This window comes from Cyrtonyx montezumae, unplaced genomic scaffold (assembly GCF_038088225.1).
Source record: "Cyrtonyx montezumae isolate F1298 unplaced genomic scaffold, pur_monq_1.0 scaffold_8, whole genome shotgun sequence".
NCBI lineage: Eukaryota > Metazoa > Chordata > Aves > Galliformes > Odontophoridae > Cyrtonyx > Cyrtonyx montezumae.
Genome location: NW_027072089.1, coordinates 34541712 through 34566732, shown reverse-complemented (window position 1 = coordinate 34566732; position 25021 = coordinate 34541712). Strand labels below are relative to the sequence as shown.

At 36.9% G+C, this 25021-nt stretch overlaps 1 protein-coding gene across 1 annotated transcript in view; it reads right to left on the bottom strand.

Annotated features, from left to right (window-relative positions):
• Positions 1-296: 296 nt before the first annotated feature.
• Positions 297-25021, bottom strand: part of CA8 (carbonic anhydrase 8) — a 45665-nt gene continuing 20940 nt past the window's right edge. Inside the window, exons 4-9 of the mRNA XM_065752264.1 lie at positions 23051-23146; positions 19845-19907; positions 18450-18498; positions 15822-15934; positions 10735-10907; positions 297-769 (exon numbers count right to left, since the gene is read on the bottom strand). Coding sequence (XP_065608336.1) covers positions 10773-10907; positions 15822-15934; positions 18450-18498; positions 19845-19907; positions 23051-23146 — 456 coding nt within the window. The 3' untranslated portion in view covers positions 297-769; positions 10735-10772. The remainder of the gene's footprint in view (positions 770-10734; positions 10908-15821; positions 15935-18449; positions 18499-19844; positions 19908-23050; positions 23147-25021) is intronic.

The window sequence follows — 25021 nt, the reverse complement described above, 5'->3', positions numbered from 1 at the left end:
AGGGCCTCAGACCACCATCCTCAGCCATGTGCAGAAACAAACGGAACTGTCATAATTCACAGGAGAACAAAGGCTGATAATTTTCTGCCTGAAATGAACATTACTTTGTAAAAGTCCATGACTCTGTTTGCTGTTATATCAATTAATTTTCCTTATTTCAAAATTGTTCTTTATTCAAATAAGGTTCCTAATAATGCAAATGTCATTCAGCTTTATTCTGATTGGCTATGTTAAATGCACCGGTTTGGCAGAGAAGTGTTCACTTCTGCCCAAAAATAAATTCTGAATCTGTGTAATACTTTGTGAACAAACAATGGTTTTATTAGCTTTACAGAACACACCTCCCCTCTACAGAAAAGATGGTTACTGACAGCATAAGAGATGCTACAAAATAAAATTCAATGTAACATTCAAAACAATGAGTATTTCTACATATATTAACGTTCATACCAAGCTTAAGATTAGTACAATTTGGATCACAGACCACTACTGAATGCCACTGCAAAGAAACTGTATAAGCAATGGTAATTACCATTTAAAAATAGCTAACAGTGTGAATTGGAAGATTTAAAGTTTTCTTCTTTTAATTTACAGCCCCATTCTCAGAATTTCACTGGTCTGTGTGGACAGACCAACTGTCACAGCTGTCTATCAAGGCTGAATTAGATGAAGACAAACAATACAGGCTTTGTGGTTCAACTGAAGAAGCAGTCTCAAAAGTTTCCATTTCTCATCCAAGGGCACTGTGGGAGCATTGTCTTCTGCCTCTCTGAAAAGAGAATGGAACAATTATGTTACTGAAATTCCTCCACAGTGGGTCTGAAAGAATGTTTAGGTCCAGCCAAAGAGACAGGGAAAACTAAAAGCAGTGGTTTCATGGACAGCAGGTGGGGGCAGTTTCAGGGTATATACTTTATGGGCATAAGGGTCCTGATTCTTCTCCTTCAGGGAAAAGCCAGCACTGGAAGATTTAATAGCAACGAAAGAAATGGCAATAAAAAATGCCAAGTTAACTGCAGGGGTAAACTCGAAACAAAGCTTGACAATTGGCTTTCCAAATCAATCGGGTAGTTGATTTTAATATGGAGAGTATTGTTTTAAGTAGAAAGGGAAATATACTATTGTACAGAATTTTTTTTTTTTTTTACTATATACCATCCTAGGGGCCCTACCAAGAAAAGTGCTGAGTACACAGCCCTCCTGGGTGTCAGATGGGCTCAGGAGATTGAAAGCAATGGCCCATTTTATTCTTCCTAACGCAGTAATATTCACATTTATCAGCAGTAAGATAAATTAATATTTGGCTTCATACTAACACACATACATGCTGCAGCACAACCTTAGGAAATCAGCTGCTGGGTTGCCTCAGTTCAGAAGTGGTAGGTAAGAGAATGACAAATCATTTCATCCTGTTGTACTAGCAATCTCATTTTTCCTGAGGTTATTTTAGTGCTCAAAATGTATACACAAGGAATCCATAAGTGCTTGGATGCAAACGATTACCTGGGGCTACAACTACTTGCAGGAATAGTCAGCACATCTCTAGACAGTTCCTACTCTTTTCCTTAAGGAGGAATGTAGAAGCTGTCAGTCACCTACAACACTGTCAAGAAGTAGGTGTCTGCATGCAGGACAAACGGCAATGATTTCTGTATTTGCCCTACATATATAACACTCCCCCTAGAGCCATGGATTTGATTTAGTAGTTGGGTAGGGATAGTGATAGGAGGATGGTTGGACTGGATGATCTTGTAGGTCCTTTCCAACCTTATGAACCTATGAACCTATGAACTATGAACCTATGAGGTTTGGCAGCAGGATCATCTGACAATCAACCTGAAGAAATCTCAGCCACTTTTAGTAGCTATATTCTAAGGGAGATTGTAGGTCTTTCACAGAGTAGCTGATTTTAGCCATAGTTATAATTTATGAAATAGCACAGACAATTGTCAGTTCTTCTTGAGGCCTTGTATAAAGGCCTTGTATAAACCTTCCTGAAAATAAAGGTTTCTCTTGTGGATAGAAGATACTGGACCAGACAAAAAATCAGTAAGCACGGAAGCTCAGTGAGATCAGAAGAAGCCAAAACTTCTGCATTCTGCAAAAGCAAACTAATGCTTTGACAAAGTGACACTTTCTCAATCTCCATTAGTGATAAACTAATTAACAAAACTGTTTTATACACTGCAGTAAGTAGTATCTCTTTTCTTTCTTGGAGAATCCCTGGTGTGATATAAGGGTGATTGAGTATCTAATTACTCTGTAATTGAATGCACACTTTGTACATTTTTCACTAGTTCAAGCCTAATGCTTTTGGTCCAAAAATCAAAGTCAGTGAAATTAAGCTGAACGCAATTTCGGCAGCTATTGTATTATTGGATTACTTTTTGGAAATGAGCCTAATTACAAGCCAATCTGAAGATTTCAGTAGTGTTTGTTACAAAAATACCTAACGTATAATCTAACAAAAGACTAATTGTATGTGTTGTTGGTGGTGTTATTCATGTTTACCCTCTATTCACATTTAAGACTAATTTTTCTACCATGCCACATTAATAGCACTGTTCCACAACACATATAACCAAGTAACACACCATTATCTACTATGTAGACATCAAGGTACCCGCTTCTCTTACTCTTCTGAAGAGTTTATGGGAATGTATGAGTGTTGCTCTGAAAGTAACACCTCCAATTTCAAGATGCTGGCCCACAGCGTCAGAGGCAGTGTTGGCAGATGGTGGTAGAGGTTCAATCTCCCTGCCAATATTCCATTATATTTTGTTACTCTGTGTCAGATAGCAGCAAACGAGCAGCTTGACAAAATGGTGTTTGACATGGAAGTGTGTAGAAAGCAAAGAAGGGCCACTGAAATCCTCCATGTAGAAAAATGGTATCCATTGACATTTATCAACAGACTTTTGCTGAACATTTATGGAGACCAAACAGCAGATTTGAGCGCAGTGAGATGGTGAGTGGTGCATTTCAACAGTGACAACAGCAATGAGAAAGACAAGGCATATTCCAAATAACCATGCACAGCTGTCCCACTACAAAATGGAGAGTCTTAATCAACTCGTCCACATTAATCAGCAGATTACAACTAGAGAATGGTACAAATTCAAATATTGGCTTCAGTGCATTAGAAACAAGGGTGGCAATGTTGGAATACTGCTAAGTTTGAGCCAGGTGCATCATATGAATATGCGCCCAGGAACAGAAAGAACATTGTATGCAATTTTGTCAGGACCTACTGAATATGAAGCTGAAGGTGACAGTTTCCAGGACTGCAGCAGTACTTTTTGATGTAGCATGGTGTTACCACTCCAAGCCAAAGTGAAAACAGCAGTCTATGGAGTAGCAATGTGTGAATTCCTCACTGAAGAAAAGGATCAAGACACAACCCTCCACAGGTAAAACAGATTGCATTGCCTTTTGGAATAGGAAAGGGATGATGCTTCTGGATTTCCTGAAACCTGGACAAACCATCAACTCTGGCCACTACATGACAATGACTAAGCAGAAGGCTCAAACTTCCAGAGCTGGGACAAAGAAGAAAACCTTTCTCTTGCAACAAGAAAAAGCCAGGCCCCATACCAGTCTGAAAACTGTGGAACACATCAACTCTGGCTGGACCGTCCTACTCCATGTACTGTATAGTCCTGATTTGGCACCTTCTGACATTCATCTGTTCAGGCCAATGAAAGATGCACTCCCTGGGCAATATTTTTCTAGCAATTATGTCATCATAGCAACTGTGAAACACTATGTCACCTCCACTTATTCAGATTTTTCTAAGAGGAGCATGAAGGCTCTCATTCATCATTGGTGAAAATGCATAGCTCAAGGTGACTATGCTGAAAAATAGTTTTTACAACTAACAATATGCTCTATGAAATAGTGTTATTGTGCTTTTTGTATCTGTAGTAGATTACACGGAAATAAAAAGGAGGCATCAGGTTTGGAGGGACCTACACAATAACTAGTCTAAAACGCACAAATGTGCTTGTATATTATAATAAGAAAACTGCCTAGATTATTTACTTGTTTATAGTGTGTATTTCTGCCTCTTAAATCTCCTTTGCTTGGGTTGAGTCTTACATATAAATAGAGCTCCAAAACTTCAAATGGAGTTTTCTAAAGCACAAATGGTTGGGAAGTCTGATATCTATCATCAGAATACCCATGATTTAAAGCAAAGAAATATTAACAAAGTAAATAAAATGTACAAATCATCCTGAAAATGTAAATACATATATACATATGCATGTTTCCAAGAATACTTCTAATTTTTGCATTTGTCAATTTTACATACTCGCATTCATCACAGAGAATGAATTATCTTGAAGAAAATGCAAGACAGTAACTATCTCAAAAACAGGGAGCAGAGGAGGAGCAAAGATCAGGGCCAAGCTTGGTATACTTTTAAGAACATAAAGTCCCATTACGTACTTTAAAAATGAGAAAAGATAGAAGAAAATTTCAGCAAAAACCACACTGGAACAGCCTTTGGCAAAAATCATTATACAAGATCAAAAACTTTCTTCTGCTACTTTAAAGTAGCCCATCTCCTTTCTGGAGAGCTTTTCATATGCCTTTGTCTTACCATGTCCCTTACCACTATTGTCTTACACACTGTTTCTGTGGTGTTTCCTTTTTTCTTAGAAGCATCTTCTCAGTAAAACTAGCTAAACTAAAAAGTTCATTAAGAGTTAAACTTCTATGGACACGAGTAGCAAAATTGCTTTTAACACTGACTACATATTACGACTATTCTACGCCTTCCTAAAAACAGCACCTGAAAGTATTATCAGGCATGGATTCAGAGCATCTCAGAAAAGAAATCCCACTACCTTATAAACCTTCATGTTTCTTGCAGCAATTTATAATTCTTTCCATGAAGAGTTCATAATGTATTGAGTGTACTTCTAGCTTTGTGGATGTTTAACAATAGCTAGCTAACAAAAGTATATTGATTCTCTTGAGCTCAGCAGATGGATAAAAAGCTTCTAAAAATTACAGAAAGTTCTGCTTTGTAGCACTGCTCTGCCACAAAATCTGAAGTAAGTGATAAAATACAGCCAATAGCAATCACTTCTAATACTCATTTCTCACTCTCTGAGTGAGAATTATCAGTTGCAAAAATATTTTCAGTAACCCAAATAACTTGGTCAGGTTTTATATTTATTTCCAAGATAATGTTGTCTGTTAAGCATGAGTTTGTATGCATGTGTTCATTGCACTGTTTTCACCCATATAGGTCTAGAATCATAAATTTCAATAAGAACAAAAATCTGTAAATACCAGCATTCTCAGTTCCAATGAACTAAAAATATTCTCATTAAAACTCCCTTTGAGATTTCATTAAAGCAAAACAAAGTGTACTCCCACTTTGCAACATGTTGTACGACATTGTAGAATACATGTTGTAGGCTTTCTTCTTTATGTCTGTAGTCATACACATGCACTTGCATGTCCTAATATCCTTAACATTTGAAAGCTGTTACATTTTACTCATAACAATCTAGAATCTGTACACTTAAGAATCAGGTGCAGTTTAACTAGAAAAGATTTATACTTTAAATCACTTTACCTCAGTGCAATCCGCAACACTCCCTGTAAGCAAATATAACGCGGCAGGGTTTCTGTGCATGTGTGTTTTCAGAGCCATGGTTTTTTGCTGAAATTGGCAATAATTATTCTGTGAGGGAGTTTTATATGACAGGAGCTCCTGGCTACATTATCTGTTTCAAAACAGTACTGTATAAACCACACATGACTTACGGTAAGCAGCTGGAAACTATACTCTCAGAATGTTTTTCATAAAAAGGCTGATAACCGTACATTGTGGATACCAAAGAATGTGTGGTGTTGATAGAGAACCACATACCAAGAAATTTGGGAGCCTTTGTCAACGTGGAGTATCTTATCTGAAGCACATAGCAAAAGTTTGATTCCTAGGCTACCCTATGACGCTGTTTAGCTTTGATAAGGAAGCACGGTATCTTGTTTCTTTTTTCTGTGTATTAAGAGATTTCAACTCTTTTCCATTCCTCTACTAATATTTATGTATTTCTAAAAAGAGCTCTGTAAATGACTGAACAAGGACTATTCCAATATGGTACTTGCTCTGGAAACAGGTACATCTCAATGCTATTTTACTGAGATAAATAACATTATCTCAGTGTTACTTATGGCTTAGTCACTCCCTGTACTGATGCTCTGGGCTGGAAACAACATGTATTTCTACTACAGCGATGAACAGTCCATGAGTCTTGGACTGCTTATGGCTGCTGAATCTTTAAATTGTTTCTGTTGTGTCAGAGGCATGCCTCACAAGCAACAGAGGCATTACGCTGCTTATGAAGTAGGATTCCTAGTAATCAGAAAAAAAGTTAGGCTGACACTACAGTTTTAACCGTGAGTGTCAGTGTAGTCCCCATTTCCTTCTACTACTGCTAAGCAGTGGAAAGCCACCTTTGAAAAGGTTGGTAGCTTTCTGCCACTCCTGAAGCTCTTCATTTCCTGAATGTTCCAGTTTTTGGCATGCTTCCAGTAGCTCTGATTACAGTGAGTGCCTCACAAGCCAAAGGTGTTTGGCCTTGGTCCTGTAGTCATGCACTCAAATATAAGTACATTCTTAAGTACTCTGAAGTGGCAGCAATTTGCTGGGCACTCCAAGTAAGAACAACAGTTGGTTTTGTTGATAGCCATGACTCCACATATGCTGTGTGACTTTCAAAGATGGAAACCTGACAATTACACCAGTCCTTTCAAGCACCAAATTTAAACTCACTGAAAAAAATAATGGCAGATAAAAAATCACTTGCTGAAAGGCAGCATAAATACTTAGATTTCATCACATCTAGGAACTCTGTATCTGTATTTCTAGAGAATTTGTGTTAATAATTTCTGGAGAATTTGTTTTTGTTTTCTTCTAAATCAGGAAAAAGAGAAGAATGGCCACAGTAGCATAATGATGCATGGCTGCTGAAAGCTTCCTCCAGCTCTGGATAAATGCAACAGAAAAGCGTATAACTCTTAACTGTTGGAACTTCCTCACAGCACCTTGTTTGTGAACTTCAGGAACCACAAAAGCTACTGGCAGCTGAGAGCAAAGACATACTGATTGGTAATGAGAATCTCCTGTCAAATGTGAAGTTCACTGACATTTATTTAGGCAAAGAAATACAGACATCAGGCCTCTCTCAGCTCTGTTTCTCAAAGACAAGGCACAGTTCTACTGCTCAACCTCTATTTGAATGTCCTTTCATATTCTGTGTTCTACTACTACTATACAGTGCACAATGCTGTGAAAGGGGGAAAGTACCATTACTTTTTTAGTAATACCTCACTCCAAACAGGCCACCCTGATCCCTCGTTCAGTGCTCTGCAGAAGGGAGCAATTCAAACTATTCATCACAGAATCCACTGGATGAAGTCACCACAGTGTCCTCCCTTCTTAGTCTAAGCTGTGAACCTAATTCTGTGCTGATTTCTGCTTGTTGGTTCATACCTCACAATATTATATTCCTTCCTATTCCTCAGACCTACCACAATATTAGTATTTTAATGACATTTATTTTTACTTCTCATTTTGAAAATACTGTTAGGAAAACAATTATATTAAGAATAGCCTTTTATATATATATATATATATATATATATATATATATATATATATATATATATATATCTTTACCTGGGATTAGACACTGTGATATATGTTTGTGTCATCTCTGCCTTCAATTCAACAAGCTACCACAAATCTCATCAAATATCAACACATGCTATTTGATCATAAGCCACAAAGGTTCAATCTGTCAAGGTTTCATCCAAGGCTGCAGATTTATGAGCATAGCATGCATAAAGCCTGCATTCTGATTCAGTCAAAACTGATCAGACCTTTTACACAACCTTTCTCTACTCTTGTGCATACACCACCTATATGGAAACATTTGTCTCCTTTCCTTGACAGAGTGAGGAGGTCACAGAAAAAAAAGTTTATCAAGGTTCTTCTAGAGGCTGCACCACAATTACTTGTAATAAAAAAGAAAATACTGAAATCTCTTAAGACAGGTGTTACAGCAGCCTTGGCAGAGGGACATCATGTCAGCAAAGAAGTCCACCAGTACATTTGGAATTGCAATAATTAAGACATACCAGAGCTTTCAAATAAAAAGTAATCACTTTGAAAGCAAGAAACACTCCCTCTTGGGTTATCATCTATATCCTACCCTGCACACTATTACTTCCCTATCTGCTACTGGATCTTCATAGGAAGATTCAGTCTGTGTTATAAGCTCTAGATATAGCTGAAGGATTATTACTCATTCCTAGGAAGGAGGGTGTGTATATTTTTTGAGGACATCTGAGGTCCACATGGGGACCTGTTCTTCAACACCTTCCTCCTGAAAAGAACTTCATGAGGAAAGTACTAAAAAATAGGTAAAATTATTTCCTCTTTCTGTAGAAGAGAGGTGGTAAAGGCCACACAATTTCCTTTCAAACTTCACATATCTAGCTCCCACCTCCCCAGAGACAAAATCAACTGCAGGACTGTATTGCCAGCCTTTAATTGGTTTGCTACTGGTTTTGACTGATGCACCTAAAACTAAAAGGAAGCCCTACCCAAATTGATTTCTGATAAACAGTTCAATCAGCTGTAGAGTGCCGAGTGGCCAATTCTGTGGTGCACACAATAACCAGATTCACAGTTCCTCCTCAGTGTTCTAAAGTCTATAGTTAGCGCTGTCCAACAGCAACTACTAATTCACATTAAAAATTCCAACATTTGAGAATTAAAAATTCAGATTATAATGCGAAGCATGGCCAAGATAAAACTTGCTTTTTTTAATAAACAATCCTTCATAAGTATCAACAAATGTAATACAATTTCAAACGTGAAAGCAAAAGGGAAATTTTTGTGTTTCGATTCCAACGATGTAAAGGGAAGCTATTTCATGCTTAAAATTCAAAGACAGCGTGTCAAGTAATTTCACTGTTACAGACTTGAATTAACTGTACTGGCCTCAGGGCATTATTCATTCTCTGAGAAAAATTGTACTTTAGTATTGCTATGATTTTCCAAAATAATTTTAATGCAGAAGCCTGGGTGAATCTGAATCATTCATTTCAAGATTAAAGCGATGACATTCTCTGAGAGTAGAGAACCATTTAATTGAGAATTGAGCTTAGGGATGTGCCCAAAACCAAATCTGTGGATGAGAGAACAGTATTAATAGGACGACTAGTGTTTTGCTTTCTTTGCTTAACTTCTGGGATGCTGATACTAAATATTATATTGAATGCTTATGCTATATTAAAAGATGGTGAAATTGTTGGCCACTGTCCCAGACCATTTAATAATTTGTCACACATTCCCACTAGGCTTTAATGGATCAATTTTTGGAAGTACTGAATTATTAATCTCTTTTAGGTGTTATCTGCTGCCTGATCATTTGTTAACTTTATATGAAGATGGGTGCTGGAACCAGAGCATAGTCTGAAAAGCCTTAACTCCACAGTAGAGCCTGAAGTGAAGTAGGAACATCCATCATTGACCAAGATAGGGCATTAATTTACTGTACAAATAACTGTCTGTACCCAAAGGCTTTTTAAGTATGTCAGTAGTTAAAGGAGGATTAGGGAAAATGCAGGTCCCTTCTGAATGAGGTGAGTGCTTTGGTAACAAGGGACACTGAAAAGGGACTTACTGAATGTCTTTACTTGCAGCATAGTTTTTAATATGATAAAATGTAGTAGAACTTACTAAAGAAAGAAAGTGAATGGATTTACACTTTTCTTGAATATTCCTAGATAAGCTTTCGTACTATTGGTATCAAGGTGGAGCCACATTTATTACAAAATCAACCATAAATGTTGGTCTCTGACTCACTACTTTCAAGCTAACTAGTTGTCTTGATAGAAAAATTTCCTAAACTTAATTCTTAGAATCTCATTACTAGAGTTTTCATTATAGTAAAGCATTGATTACCTAAGTGCAATGAGCTTTATATGTTAACTGTTGAGTACTGAGGGTATTTATGTTGTAATTGATAGAAGCCGGGGGAGCATTACATGGGGAGTTTTACTAACTGAAGTGTGGATAATTCAGGTTCCCAGGTGCATTAGCTCTTCTGCTCTCTGATACAATGAAGGCTAAAAGCATCACTGAGGACAAGAAGCACCAACTACTTTGATGAATAAAATAATGTGAAAAATTACCCATAAGAGAAATTAATTAATTAGTCTCCTCTTGTATCAGGACTGGTTTTGAGAAGATTCACTGTTTTGTTTAGAAAGGAGTACCCTGTTTAACACTAGATTATAATATTCACTAGTGACTGGTCTTCTAAAAACACTAGGAAATTCAGTAGTGCTTTCCACAACTAAGGAAATCTGTCATAAAACTGTAGGCATAATGAGCAGTAATAGAAATTTCAAGCTACAAGAAGTAACTATGATCTAACTTCCTGAACCACTGTCTACTAAAGATTTCAATTCACAAAATGACATACTCAGTTCCAGCCACTAAAGAACCTAATTATTAGCATGTCAGAAAGGCAAATCAACTTTGTTACCATAGGATAAAATAGAACAGTACAGTGTTAAAATTTACAATTGTGGCAACGTATCATAACATTATGCTGTAATTAATTCAGTTTTCTCTTTCAGCAAAATTCCAGCATGAAAATTATTTCAACATTTTGATTCTTCTGCTATGCTTATACTTACATTCATACAGATTTATTTCTGTCATTTTTCCAATTCTGCTACTGAAATGCAGCCCTGATGACTCTGTCACTAAGTGGCTGAGTTGGTCTGAAGTTATCTCCTAGGATTCCATCACAGCCCTCTAGAAGTTCTGCGCCCTTAACATGCGTCCTCAATCTACGAAATTCCTCTATCTGAAAGGCAAAAAACAGACATGAAGTTGAGATACATTCTGCATTATGGGACTAATGATCAAAATTAGCTTTCCCTGTAGCACTGAAACTTGGAGTGTTCAGACACCAATACTAACACTTAAAAATAGTTGTCAGCACTAACAGAACAGAGAAAAATAAGAACTATGTATGTGGTTTGGAAAATATATCTTTTGCATTTTCATCATTTCTTTTGGGATCTTTAACCTTCTTATTCAAAGTAGACTACATCCCACAAAATCAACCTCACTACTCTGACATGATAGCAATGATTCTGGTCCTCAAAGAAGTGTAGGAATAACTCACTTAACTGGAAATCGTTTTGTCATTTTTCCAGTGATTTATTTATTGCCCAAAATTGTTGCCTCATTTAAATCAAAACTATTTGCTAAACTAGCAGAATTTTGAACAGGCTTTAAGCTTTAGCAAAAGTCTGTTTATATTTTATACATAAAAATGTTTTTACAATAAAAATGAAATATTACTTCAAAAGTTCTGTAGATGTAGGTGCTCAATATACTTTTCAAAATGAAATCAAAAATTAATACAAAACATTTCAGATCTTCCAAAACAATGTATTTTTGGTGTAAAGTCTCTTCAGATTTTCACTCTAATCTGATGGAGAGAAGACTCAGAGCTTCGATGTCCATCCATTGCACCAGCATCAAGCTCTACGTAATGAAAGGCTATGAAATCCTATGTGTATATCAGCAACATTATGCTTTACTGTCCAACAGGTTACTTAAAGTTGTTTGGGTATTTTGCTCTGGCATATTGTCAAACCTATTTGAAGGTTGACTTCTCTAGGCTGAGGCTCTGTATCTGCACTATCTCTACTATCCAGCTCACCTGTAACTTGAAAACAAAGCTACAAAGAAAGTAAAATGGAGCCCAAATTTTAAATTTTTTATTATCTAAGATATTATAAAGAATGAATTTCTTCATGCAAAGCTCTCTATGAAGGATTAAAGGGAGAAGGCAAGAGAGATTCCAGAATTAAAGGAAATTAGGTACTAAACAGCAGGTAATGACATTTTTGTTCTTATACTGCCCAGAGAGAATACTTTCTTACTGCAACTTGTAAGACAACCAACTTCTTTGATGTTTTCCACTCTATTGCAGAAATGACAGAGACTTATTTAGTTGATTTAGAGGCTAGCTTTGCTCTGCTGCTTCTTCCTCAAAAAAAGAGTCCTTAGATATTAACTGTACTGCTTCTGAGAGCTAAGAAAGAAGTAGATAGCTTAGACTGTAAAATGAAAAGAAGAAAGAGCTATGAAGCTCTTTGAAACTGCTTTTAGAGGCAGATCTCAAATTTTGAAGATTTTTTTATTTTTCTTTTAGAAGCAAACAGAAAACAAACTCACTACAGGCTACAGAACCAAAAATGTATTCAAGAATCAAGTGCTGGTAAATCATTGAATGCATTTTATAAAGGTAGTGTCTATCACCATCGCTAAACTGAATCAACTACGGAAAGTCTGAAATAATTGTCGTTTAGGAAGGTGCATTTTAGAGGAATTTAGCTTTTGTTTCATCTTTTGAGAATAACAGACTTAAAACACAGATGAAATAAAGGGAAGAGCAGATGGCAAAGCTGGCATTTGTGAGTTATCTACCACAACTACAAATGCTCTGCCCCAGTTCCTACAGTGAAGACTTTCTTCAGGAGGTATTGCTTATAAAGCAACTTCCCATTTCTTCAGTCAGGGAGGCAGGCCTGATCTGATTCCAAGTCTGTGCTTCCATCTTCAGGGAAGTCAGGAACAGCAGCCTCACTCTGGAGGGATAATTCCTTCTAAGCCCACCAGTCTTCTTGCTCAGCCTTTCATATCATGGTTCAGACCTCAATGACAGAGGCCCTCTTAAATACCTGGTAGTCTGCTTCATTCTTGAGAAGTGGTTCTGTCAGAAAAGGACGCTTAGATATGCTGATGCTACTGTTCATATTTAATTTCCATGTGAAAGGGCAATATCTGTGCCTTGATCATACTGCTTCACCTAATAGAGAATCATTCACTATACTCTATTCATCTTCTTATCCCAACCCTCTACGTGTCAATGCTATAAAGCACACCTTGAAGAGGAAACACTTTAGAGACATACAGATGAACTTCCTTGGATATTGACACACCTTCAACAGAAACAGTCATATACAGAAGTTCTTTTCACACCCAGAAGACTCCAGTCCCGTTCATACTGAAACTCAGGGTCAAAGAGAAAGGGTAATTCCACAGTGTTAACTTTCCTACTTCTGCTGAGTAGAAATAAAGTTAGCTGACATTTTTCAGATTTTGCAAGAATGTTTTTTGCCAATCCCCTGTATTCAGATCCTGAATTTTGCTTTATTCTGTTTTACTTAATTATTTGCTGAGGAGTATTTGCATGTTTTCTCCAGGAATACTCCTTTTACATTAGAAATAAAAGCCTTATCCTTCTGTTTGAAAATTTCACATGCCTTCACTACACCTTTCCAGAAAACAGACCTGAATAAAATAACATGAAATTCACAAATTGTTTTATTTTACAGGCTACACAAATTTCACACAACTCCCACTCCAGTTCCACATACTAGCTACTGTTTCTGTCTTTTAGGAGGATTTGACTTTGAAAGAAGTAGATGAAAGGACTAGAGACCTAGTCATTCAATACAGAACCAGTTAACTCTGACAATGACAGCAGAACAGCAGCTCCTGACTGCATCATTGTGTAAAATCCCTCCTCTGCCTGACTCAGACAATCTATTTGTTCTGGGCTTCGGTGTACCACAAAGCACATAATTCACAATGTCCTATTTAAATATATATATATAGTGGAGAGAAGCATAAGCAAGTTTTTATTCATTCAATTTTTGCCTGTTCTTTTCAGGTCTAATAGTTGAGATTTTTCTATTTTCTTTAATTGTACCTCAGTAACGTATACGCATGAGCAAGGAGTCTTATGAAAGCAGTCAACACGATTATTCCTGTGCTGTATATTTTAATGTAAGACAAGTGAAGATGATAAAAAGCACAAAAGGAAGGCAAGAATTTTCAAAAAGAACACTGCAGGATGCAGCTTTTCACACAAGGCTTAATCTGTTTCCAACAGTTCAGTAATGAAACTTCTCCGAGAATCCTATTTGCAAAACACTACTCTCCAGTTGCCTGAACATACTTCATCCAAATCTCACTGAACTACTTATGAAAAAACTACTCTCCAATGAAAGTGCAAACTAACATCTCATAATTCTGCTAAAGAAATAGCACTGGACTCTAGGAATTCACACTCTGATGTTGCAGACCTAATTTGCTATTTTGCTGCTCATGGATGATCTTTGCATGAGTCTGCTCCAGTCTCTCTCTATTCCAGAGCCCCAACAACATAAATGCATTTATTCCTCCAAGTTAGCTAAGGTCAAAAATTCTACTATTTTCCCTATCAACTATGTATTTATGTGAAGCTCTCTGTTTAGTAAGTATTCAAGATGTGCTCAATAATTAAAGCAAGAAAGCAATAATGCCAAATAATGGGTTTTAATAACCACGTCACGATATTTCTATATTCTCTAAGATCCCTTCACATCACATTCTAGCATTTTGTCTCGTGGTAAATGAGCGCATACATTAACTAAAGTTGCATTTTTCTGCCTAATTATTTTGTCATTCAACCTTCACACAGTCTCCCAGCACACACGGATACCTTGAACTGTGCCTTCCTTTGTCCACTAACTAGATTAAAAGGAATAGAGAAAACAAAATATGTAACTAACATGACAAAATGTTATAAAATGGCTCAGTTTTCATACTTCCAGTGAAGTCCTCTTATTTATCCAGATCATTTCAAGGCAATTAGCTGCCACGTAACAAAACACACTGCCTTTAAAGCTATTCTGAATCAAATATCACCAACAGAGTCATGCTTACCATCTATTCAGTAATAAGCATCTGTAAAACTTGTCCTTTCATAAACAAAGAAATATCAGATCCAAGATTGATAGGATACATTTAACTTCCAGCTAACATAGAAATAAACTTACTGGGAGCAATAACTTTCACCTGTGATTAGAACTTCACTTTCTGTGTGAAAATAAACAGTGCTAATCCAAAATGATAAGTCGTTAAAACATTGTGCTGGGATTACTAGCAAAATTTTAGGTTATTAAAATTGAAATAATTTGATCTTATCATCTTTTGTATTTTTTTCCTTCTGTTTGCACATCCTCCAGAGAAGGCGATAAAAATTAATACCTTCAGCTTCAGGGATTCTAGACAGTTTCACTTAGGTTGTATCCACATTTCTCAAGTTGGGATTTGTAGACTGCAGGAGAATAATTGTCAGGAGCTTTCATTGTTTTTATTGGTCTTATTTGCAGACAGGTTTGCAATTTCTCTCATTTGACTGTTAGATATTATAAAAAATATACTTTATATTGCATACATATAAAATTGAATTTAAATAGGTAGTTTCCATTTGACATTTATTATGAAATAGAACTAAAAAAAAGCAAGGTAAGCAAATACAGCTAGCTTGTCATATGTTAAGATTTTTCATTTCCAGGATGCAGTGTCTCCCCGTGCATTTTTGTTCCTTTAACATCAAAAAGCGGTGGTATTTGAAAGCTTACAATGACAAAGAATTGAATTTCTTTTGCCCACTGACTTCTTTCTTTTCTTTCACTTTGACTTAAATAAAGAATTATTTTAAATGTAGATGATAAATGATAACAAGGTTTTTCATCTCTGACCTTTGCGTTGCCTTCAGTGACTCAAAAGGTTAACCTTTACTTGAAAGGGCATGTACTGATCTAATGGGATCCTCATGGAGAACAGACATAGTGCCCTGATATGTATATTGGCACACTATAACCTTTAGCTCATAACCATATTACAAGGTCACTTCAAGCACAGCTGTTACCTGCACTTGGGACACAGTCAAAGGATAGCGAAATAAAATCCAGGTGACACCTTCGCTGCAGGGTGGAATCGTTAGGGAGCCCTCATACACCCAGTAGTCACGCAGTAATGGATCTGAAATTAGAAGAATTTTAATGACATTAAGGAAGAGGATTGTGCCTTTTAATTATGATGGCTTATAATAGCCATGAGCTTGCCCGTATGATGAAGTTAGTATGCAGCAATCTAAAGTGTGAATTTATGATCTGCTATGCACTGTCAACTACTTTCTTATGTGAATATATGAGCAAACACTCATTACATAACAGCAACTTCTCCCTGTAGATTGATTATTTTAAAGATGAAAATGCTACTTTATAGGAATGGCTAATAACAATAGCTGAATCCTTTCAATTAACAGAATAAATAAATAATATGTTGAGAAAAAGTCTCCAAGATTCCAGATTCCACATTCTCTACTGCAGTAATTGTTGTTAGACTTGCTCTCCTTTGGGCCTTTGAAAAAGGAATGGAGGAATTAGAGATATTCTTGCCACTCCAGTCAAGAAGAACATCAAGCTTACAACTTCATGGAGCTTAAAGTTCATAGCTGGATTGAAATTCTAAGACAGGCAGACATCCCATTTTCTGGCTGAAGGGCCGTGGTGATCAAACTGGGACTGAATTCTACATCCAGACTAATATTTTTGGTCCATAATTCAGGTGACATATTTTTAGAGATGCACTACCGTCTCTTAGCTCTGGAAAAGCAAGTTGGACTTCACAGAAAAAGTTCAAGAAATCACTCTGTCTCTCATGAAAACATACAACACAAGGCTGTCCTTTGCTGCTGTAGGTCACACTCACAAATGATTTCCTGACCCAGCAGAAGGAACAGAATATACTGCCTGATCATAAAAGAAGGTAAAAACAAACCCGGGGAGGAACTGGACAATCACCACATAGGAGACCTGAGGGAAGGTCATGACTACCTTGACAAGGACAGAATGGGAGGTTATAAATTGAAATAAGCTTGTTTGGTTGACCTAACCTGTTACTGCCACTTTGCTACTAGCATAGAGGAATATCAGTAGAATTAAATCTTGCTAAAGAAACCTGTGCTCCTCAGTGGATGGATTTTGTTTTGTTGGTCTCATTTTCTTTCTCAGCTACAGAATTTCATAGCAAGAAGTTGCACTGTCAAGCACTCAAAAATTAAGAACTGCAAGAATTAATTCAGCCCACCATGTGCATACATTGTAATAGTGTCTCATTATGAGATCATATACATCTTTCCTGATGTATATGATGACTCTATCTTTAAAAGCAGCAATTAACATTTGGATTTTTCAATACAATATGTGGTCTTAGGTCTATTCAAATCCTGCAAGAATTGCTCTTTTTTATTTTTCATATTTCTAGTGCACTCATTTCTTCAGTGTCCAAGTGCTTCACATACATTAGTTCAGCCTTCCAACACCTAAGTGAGATGAGGTGAGGAAGGACAGATTGCCCACAGTTTTTAAAGCTGGGGAACTGAGGCATAAAGTGATTAAGTTGAAATGCATCTATTTATTTGAAGTGTTCAATACGAGATGCTTAGAACCTGATTTCTCAAAGTAGTTAACTTTCTATAGCACTTAATGCAGTCAGAGCACTGCTCCCATTGACTTCAGTTGCAGGTGTAAGTACTCAGCACTTCTGTAAATCAGACCCCTTGATCTCAAGTCGGGCACCTAGAAAATGAGGAACACATAGTTAGAGATCATTTATGATAATTTTGGTTTATGTGACTTGATCAGCAGATCAGTATCAAACCAGGAACTGTGAGGCATGGGGCCTGTGAAAACAACTTCTGGTAAAGCATGTTTTATAATATATGCTTATGAAAGGGCACGGGCAGCCTTAATTCCTGCAATTTCTAAATGCTGAGCACTTGACCTTGCAACCTAAATGATACTCCTTTGATATAATCAATATGGTATAATAAATAACAGGATTATTTTGAAAATTTGTTTAGATTTCTTATTACTGTGGCATGGTATTTAGTTCAGAAGCATTTCTTGAAGAATTATTTATTTCATAGAGTTTTGTGGGTTTTTTTAAATACAAGGTTCTTTTCAAGGCAAGGTAGTGTTTCTTACTGTTATTCTTGGCTACATGAATTTGAATTTGCCTCCCACTGATGCTACCTTTTGTATCCTATACAACTGCCATTGCATTATAGCATTGTTTTGTCATTGCTGCCAAAACACTAACTCATTAAGTGGGCAACCTATATTTTGAAGAGAAAGCAGGCCTCTGTTTAAATAAATCATCTTCCTATTTCATGTAACAGTAGAGAAAGGATTACACATCACTCTTCCTCTAGGTGAGATAATTATCAAGAAATGTAGTCACAGTGTTGCCAGCAGTGTATGGACTGCAATGTCACATTCCGATCTAGTGACAAAGGTGTGAATTTATTCCAGGTTCAACAGGAACTTCTTCCCTACTGCTATTAGCACCTTTACATGGAAAAAAAATGTATTATCACCTGATGGGATTCACTCTCAAGATTGCAGTTAGACTGTTCTTTAGTTCAGGACTGTTTTCAGCCTTTGCAATTATCTAGTAATCCACCCACATGAAAATAAGTAAAGGCACCTACCTGGTAATAAAGAGTTGGGATTAAAACAAGGAATAGTTTTGGACTTTCCCTGTAAAAATGAATACAAATCAATCTCATCTCTAGCTATGATGAATAGAAAGGTTGATTAGAGTGTTTTCTAACATGAAACCTTGAATTCCTATGCAAAACAATATCATCGTTTAATCATCACTGTTTGTTCCTGCAACTACACAATAGTTGTGGTTTTATTTTGTTTTTTTATTATTTTTTGTATATTTTACATCTAAGATTATCACAGAAGTTTGTTAACTTTCCACCTTTAGTAGCTGGGCTCTCCTCAAGGCCCCAGCCTTAAATACTTACTCTACATGAAATTCAGGACTTCTATACAAAATGAGTTTAAAAAACAAGGGAAAAAATGATCTTTTCCTTGACTGACAAAAAACACTTGCTAAATAGTCATTCCACATATTTAAAGTAATAAAAATTTATGTATGCAGAAGGCACATTTGATGCCAACTTTCCAAAAGTCACTATCATAAAATGCTCATAATCGCAAAGGTATTCAAGATCTTCCTCTACTTAGCTTTGCCTTCAGTGATGGAACTATAGAGTTCTGTGCACTAATGTTTTCACAGTTGCCTTAATAAACAGTGAGTTTTTAATATTTAATGTAATGATTGTTTACCATATATTATTTTCCTAAAAGATTTTAAATTCTCTTCTAATATGTCTCTCATTTTTCTGCACTTCACCATCCACTGAAGTGAATAGCTCATCTCTCCAGGCCAAAGCAGAACTGCTCATTAATATAGCACAAAATGCTTTAAAATCTAAGGTAACTATGATTATTTCTGTTTAGACATACACATGGAAGTAACTTTCCCAAGGTAATTATGTTAGCACTCTGAAGAGTGCTCAGGTCTCCTAAATTCAGATATGCTTTTTATCTGTTCTTCAGCATCCCCACATAATCCGTCCAACAAGGCAGCAGTGTGTCTTCACTGATTTCCCACTACAAGTTAATATGGTTGCTCAGTGCATCTATTTCTTTCCTCTACAAATGAAAAATGCATCTATTTCTTTCCTCTACAAATGACAAGTTTGGGGATGCTGTTACTAGTGTTTACTAAGCATTTTGTCACAGTGCTTACATTCATACTGACTCGTATTTGAAATCACTTACTAATATGGGAGATAAAATTTTCTAGACATCACAAAAAAGGCATTTAATTACAAAGACTGTATATTATCTGAAAACACTGTAAAACACTGAGCTTCTGATGTATGCCACTGAACTATGGCTTTCACACATTGTTTTACTATAAATGAGTCTGAAAACATTCTTTTGGTTTCAGTTTTTAATACACATTTTTCAAACACTTACTTCATCTCTGGTTTGTGAAGAAAGCATCTCTTCAGATGATGCCTTACCTTGTACTGGATGTCCTGGAGAATTTCAGTTACAGCCTTTAGGCCCACATGTTCTTTTCCTATCTGAAATACAAGAAGCAAAGAGGAAATTCAGTATTTTGCTGTTTCTGAAACTGTAAGGCAAGACAGAAGTCAACTCGAACACTAAGTTCTGAAATAGTTTGGAGTGAAGTCTACCTCACGTCACGTTAATCAAACACACCGATACACAGCAGCTCCAAACAATGGAATCACTATGAGGGCTTCACCCAAAATTAAACAGGGCTTAAATAAATTTAAAGTGAAGACAGAAACTTACAGAACAAGAGTGTCACAGTAAAGTCTGGTAAAGTTTTGACTAAGCCTGTTTTGTAGCACATACAGCATGTAAATTCAAAACCATGTAGCATTGTGACACATAAATGTCAAGGATATAGTTTGCCCTTACCAGATTTTTTTTTTTTTTTTTTGTCAGAAAAGCACACAGAAAGAAACAGAATGAACAAACATAATGGGCACTTTCTGAATTTGCTCCTAAGGTGCTACTAATCGGAGCATTTGGGGGAGCATTTTTTCCCTGCCTGCAGAGTGCAGAATGGCAGATCCCCCCTCTCCAATCACCTCTGGGCTTCTGTAGGCTGGCTTCCGGCAGCACTGTCTTTACTGAATGTCTTTAAGGCGTTGAAGATTGGGCTTTCAAAAGAAACCAGTTTTCATGACTGCTGTTCACTCTGCATGCTGATTTCAGTTGCTTCTGATCTACATCACCATCCAAAGCCTCTAGCTTTTATCTCTGAACAACAACACTGGCAAAATGGAAAGATTTAGAATAGCCTTCTGCTTGACTTCTTTGCCACACACATGGAGGTGAAGAATGAAGTGGACATGAGTGAGAACAGAAGAGCTGGATGATGAAAAATTTGTTCATTTCTTAGGACTTTTTGGAATAAAATAATTGAATTATAGAATAGTTTGAGTTTGAAGGGACCTTTAAGATCATCAATTCCAACCCCCCTATTATAAGCAGGGACATCTCCTTCTAGACCAGGTTGCCAAAAGCCCCATCTAGCCTGGCTTTGAATGCTTACAGAAAGCAGATGGGGCATCCACAACCTTGCTGGGCAATCTGTTCTAGTGTCTCAACACCCTCATAGTAAAGAATTTCTTTTTAATATTTAGTCTAAATCTACCCTCTTCCAGTTTAACACCATTTCCCCTTATCCTGTCGCTACACGCTCTTATAAATGAAATAGTCATTATTGGAAGGAACATCAATATTGAACATCTATAAAATGTAACTTTTACTTCTAGAAAATTAAGAGAATTTTCTCTTTTCTAAAAAAAAAAAAAGAAGAATTTCAAATTAAAACCTTCAAATTCATGTTAGATATTAAAATCATTTCAAAAGTATGCTTCTAAATTGCAGCAAGGTCTGCCTCTTAGGTCAGTGAGAATATTTTTATTAACCTTACAGTGATGGTTGACAACAATTTACAACCATTCCGTGGATTTAGTGAGAAAAAAAATGGTCACTTAGTTTCTTCTCTCTGCTCCTTTAATAAACAGATGAAAAGTATTTTACTCAATTTTAGTTATATGAAGCTCTTTCTGTCTAATGAAAAAGCAATTTGGAATGCTTAAGAACTCAGATTAGGGTGAAAATCCATATATATGTTTATTTAAGAACTTATAACTTTCTACCTATCTCCAAGGTTACCTCTGCTGGAATTAGAAGGTGACTTACATAAGCAATCATGACACAGCCCTCTAGGACACGAAACTGAGAGAATAAAAACTTTCTAACTTCCATTTTTAGCAGGTCTATCTCAGTGTTGGAGACGTAACCAATGTAACTTTAAATTCAAACAGAGGTAAAGCTCAAAGGCATTCATAAACTTGTTACGAAATATGACAAATTAATAATATCACTGTGAAAGAAAAACCATTTGATCTACTCATGAATTCTAAAGTTCCTCCTACAAACCCATTTAAATAAAAAAGTTTGCCACTTCTCACAAGGAGGATGAGAAACTGATAGTCTTCTTCATAAGTTGCAGCCCTTGAAAAATTTTTGATAGCAATTACATTATGGGCCTAACTTCTCAGCTTGCACGTCTTCTCCCCAGCAAGACTTAAGTCTCTGTGTCTCTGACTTTCCTGAGAGTCTGCAGAAAAATTCATTACAGTTCCAGTCTTATGTCTGTGAAGTAATGTGATCCTACCTCATATTTCTCATATATGAAGTAATATGCTTGCCCCTATGTTTAAACAGACACCAACCTACTACTGGTTTTTGGGTCAATGGGTCATTAGGCTTTCTTTTCCTCCTCTCTTCTATGTATTTCACCAGCCCCTGCACAGCACGCCGGGGCTGAAATGGAGAAGAACACATCAGAGAGATAGCAAAGCACCTCCACCTCCTGACAGTCCTCACTCTGCCCTCACAGGAATGGTGAGTGGATGCCTACTTACAGCCAGAGTCACAGAGACAGATGACTTGATGTCAACGTTTTATGGGCTGGTTTGGCCCGGTTCCGCGACAACTGGTGCAGTGGACCTGCAGACCCACGCCCCAGGAAAGGGGAAGGGGGAAAGGGAAAAGGGAAAAGGGAGGTGGGCCTAGAAACAAAACAGCGGCAACCATCTGAGGAGGGAAGCTGATTTACTAAATAAAATATCAGAAAGCAAAATAACACAATATAATACAATATAACTGGAACTGAAGCTAAGAAATCAAATAAAATGAGCAAGAGAGAGTGTCCGATAAACCGAAGGCCTTACGCTAATGCTGAAGGCAGATGGCAGCGAGCACCCACTGCTGAGTTCATCCCAAAGGAAAGAGGGTGTCCCGTGACTGCAGACAGTTTTTATCTTTCCCTCTGAGCGGAAATACATAAAAATGCAAAGCATCGCAAAGTCCTCTGGGGAATGTAGTTCTTCTTCTCTTCTGAGACAGGTATACCTGGAACTATTGATGATCCACGGAGCTGGAGCATTAACTCTTTAACTCTAAATGCACTACATGATGTTATGATGTGGAATACCAGTACCAGAAATCATAAAACCATGACACTTGATTACATATCAACTCCTCTTCAACTAATGTGCATTAAATATACCATTTAAACAAATTATGAAATTATTAAAAATGAAAGAAGATGTAAAGCAACTCATTTTCCTCAAAAAAATGTCATTGCATGCTAACACATGCAACGCAGAAAACTTACCTGTACAAACAAAGCAATGATAGCTATGCCATGCTTCTTCCCTACTGCCTCATCAATGCTGCTGTATAGTGTGGAGTTCCAGTGCATTAGATGAAGCTAAAACAAAAGCGGTACAAACAGATCAGTACACAAATGTTTTGCAAATAAAAGAATAAAATAAAATAAATAAAATAAACCCACCAGAAATTAACTTCAACTAATAAAGCCTCCACATGCTTGAGCGTACGCATACAGGTACATGCTTGTGGCTATGCATGTATATATAAATGCATTTCTATTATAAACATCAGGAATTCCAAGAAAATAAAATAACAACTGCAAAAGAAGTGATTTACAGTCAGTTACCAAATATCTAAAACAGAGGTGTAGATAACAGTAAGTATATCACTTTGAATACTGAAACAGCCAGTGTAGCTAATGCAACCTGCCAGCGCTGCCTCTAAGTCTGCCAAGTGTTATCATGATTATGGACATATACTGTCCAGATATACATTTGACTGGCTGGATGTTCTATCTTAATGATACTTATCTCAAATATCAGCATACAAGATGAGTCATTCACATCTCAGTAGTAAGAGTAGGTGAAGTGATACCAGGCAAGCTAAATCACAGAGAAAGTTAAGCAGAGAAAATGGCTGCAGAAGCACCTTCAGGACAGCAATGAAAGGGATGCTAAACAGGAAAATAAGGTCCATCAACTACCTTCTTTCACAAGTACCAGGATCTATAGGATTTAATGAATGGATACAGCTCTGGCAGGAGACACTGAATGGTAAACATGAAGTCTGTTCTAGTGAGGTGTCACAGCTGTCTGGCATGATTTGGGAAGTGATGTTTGAGAAAAGCAGTGGAAAACTGACTAACAGAAAGGAAGGAAGGCCAAAAGGGCACAAGTAATGATGAAGGAAGGGAAAGAGAGGGAAGCAGGGAGAGACACTACCATCTGCTGTGAGCTAATATGCACTGCAAGCACATGTTTTTCCAGCACTGACACTAAAAAGTAATGTCTGCAGCTGGATTTGGTAGCTTAAACACCCTAAGCACAGCTGCTTTTAAATTTATTTGCTAATAATTTCTGCATGCTCCAAACACATAAAACAGCTTAAAAAAATACACGCTCTTAAATTTACCTCCTGTTGCAAAATCAAGTGAATTTTTCAAGATTTTGCTCAGACATATGTAAGAAGTTAGTGTCATTTCTTACTGAACATCATTTCCACATTCAGACACACCAGTTTTTAAAATAGATAGCATATCTTTCTATTTTGTGTTTCAATTTTGCCTTAACTAAGGGACTTCGGGTTTCAGAAGATCAGTTCCTCTCCCTTTATTTCATCTCTGGTGATAACTTGAGGCGCTACTCCAGATGATTGTAATTTTAAAAGCCTTTCTCAATATGAACTTTTAAATGAATCAAATTGAATTTCAAATTGTCATTGCAAACAATACTTTGTATGTTGATTAAAGGCATTTGCTGTTCCAAAAATAAAAATATAAATGAAAACCTTTTATTAAAAAATCACTTGCACATGGGAACACTAATGTTCTTGACTACAGAATTTCTAGACACACAAGTGCTCCTTGCTAGAGTTAATTTGTTTTGAACTTACTTGGTGTCATATTTTATTGTACATTACAAGCTTTTCGATACATTTAATCTGCCTGTGGCTTTTAAAGGAATAAAAACAAAGGACCAAACAATAACAACCCATTCCCTAACGTTCCCTTCAGCCAACACAGAACTTTCTGGCCACCACTCAAGAAGCCAGAGCCCTGCATTTCCCGGAGAGAGCCTGGAGCGTGCACATGCCATCCGATAGAGGGAGCTCATGGAGTCCCATCACCCCAACGCGAGTCCTGACATTCAAGTGAGCCAGCTGCGGGCAGGCAGAGCGCGCGCAGGAAAGAAAAAGGTTGCAGTGACTGCAGTCTTGATGGCAATGTCCTTGGTGCTGCGGAGAACAATGCTAC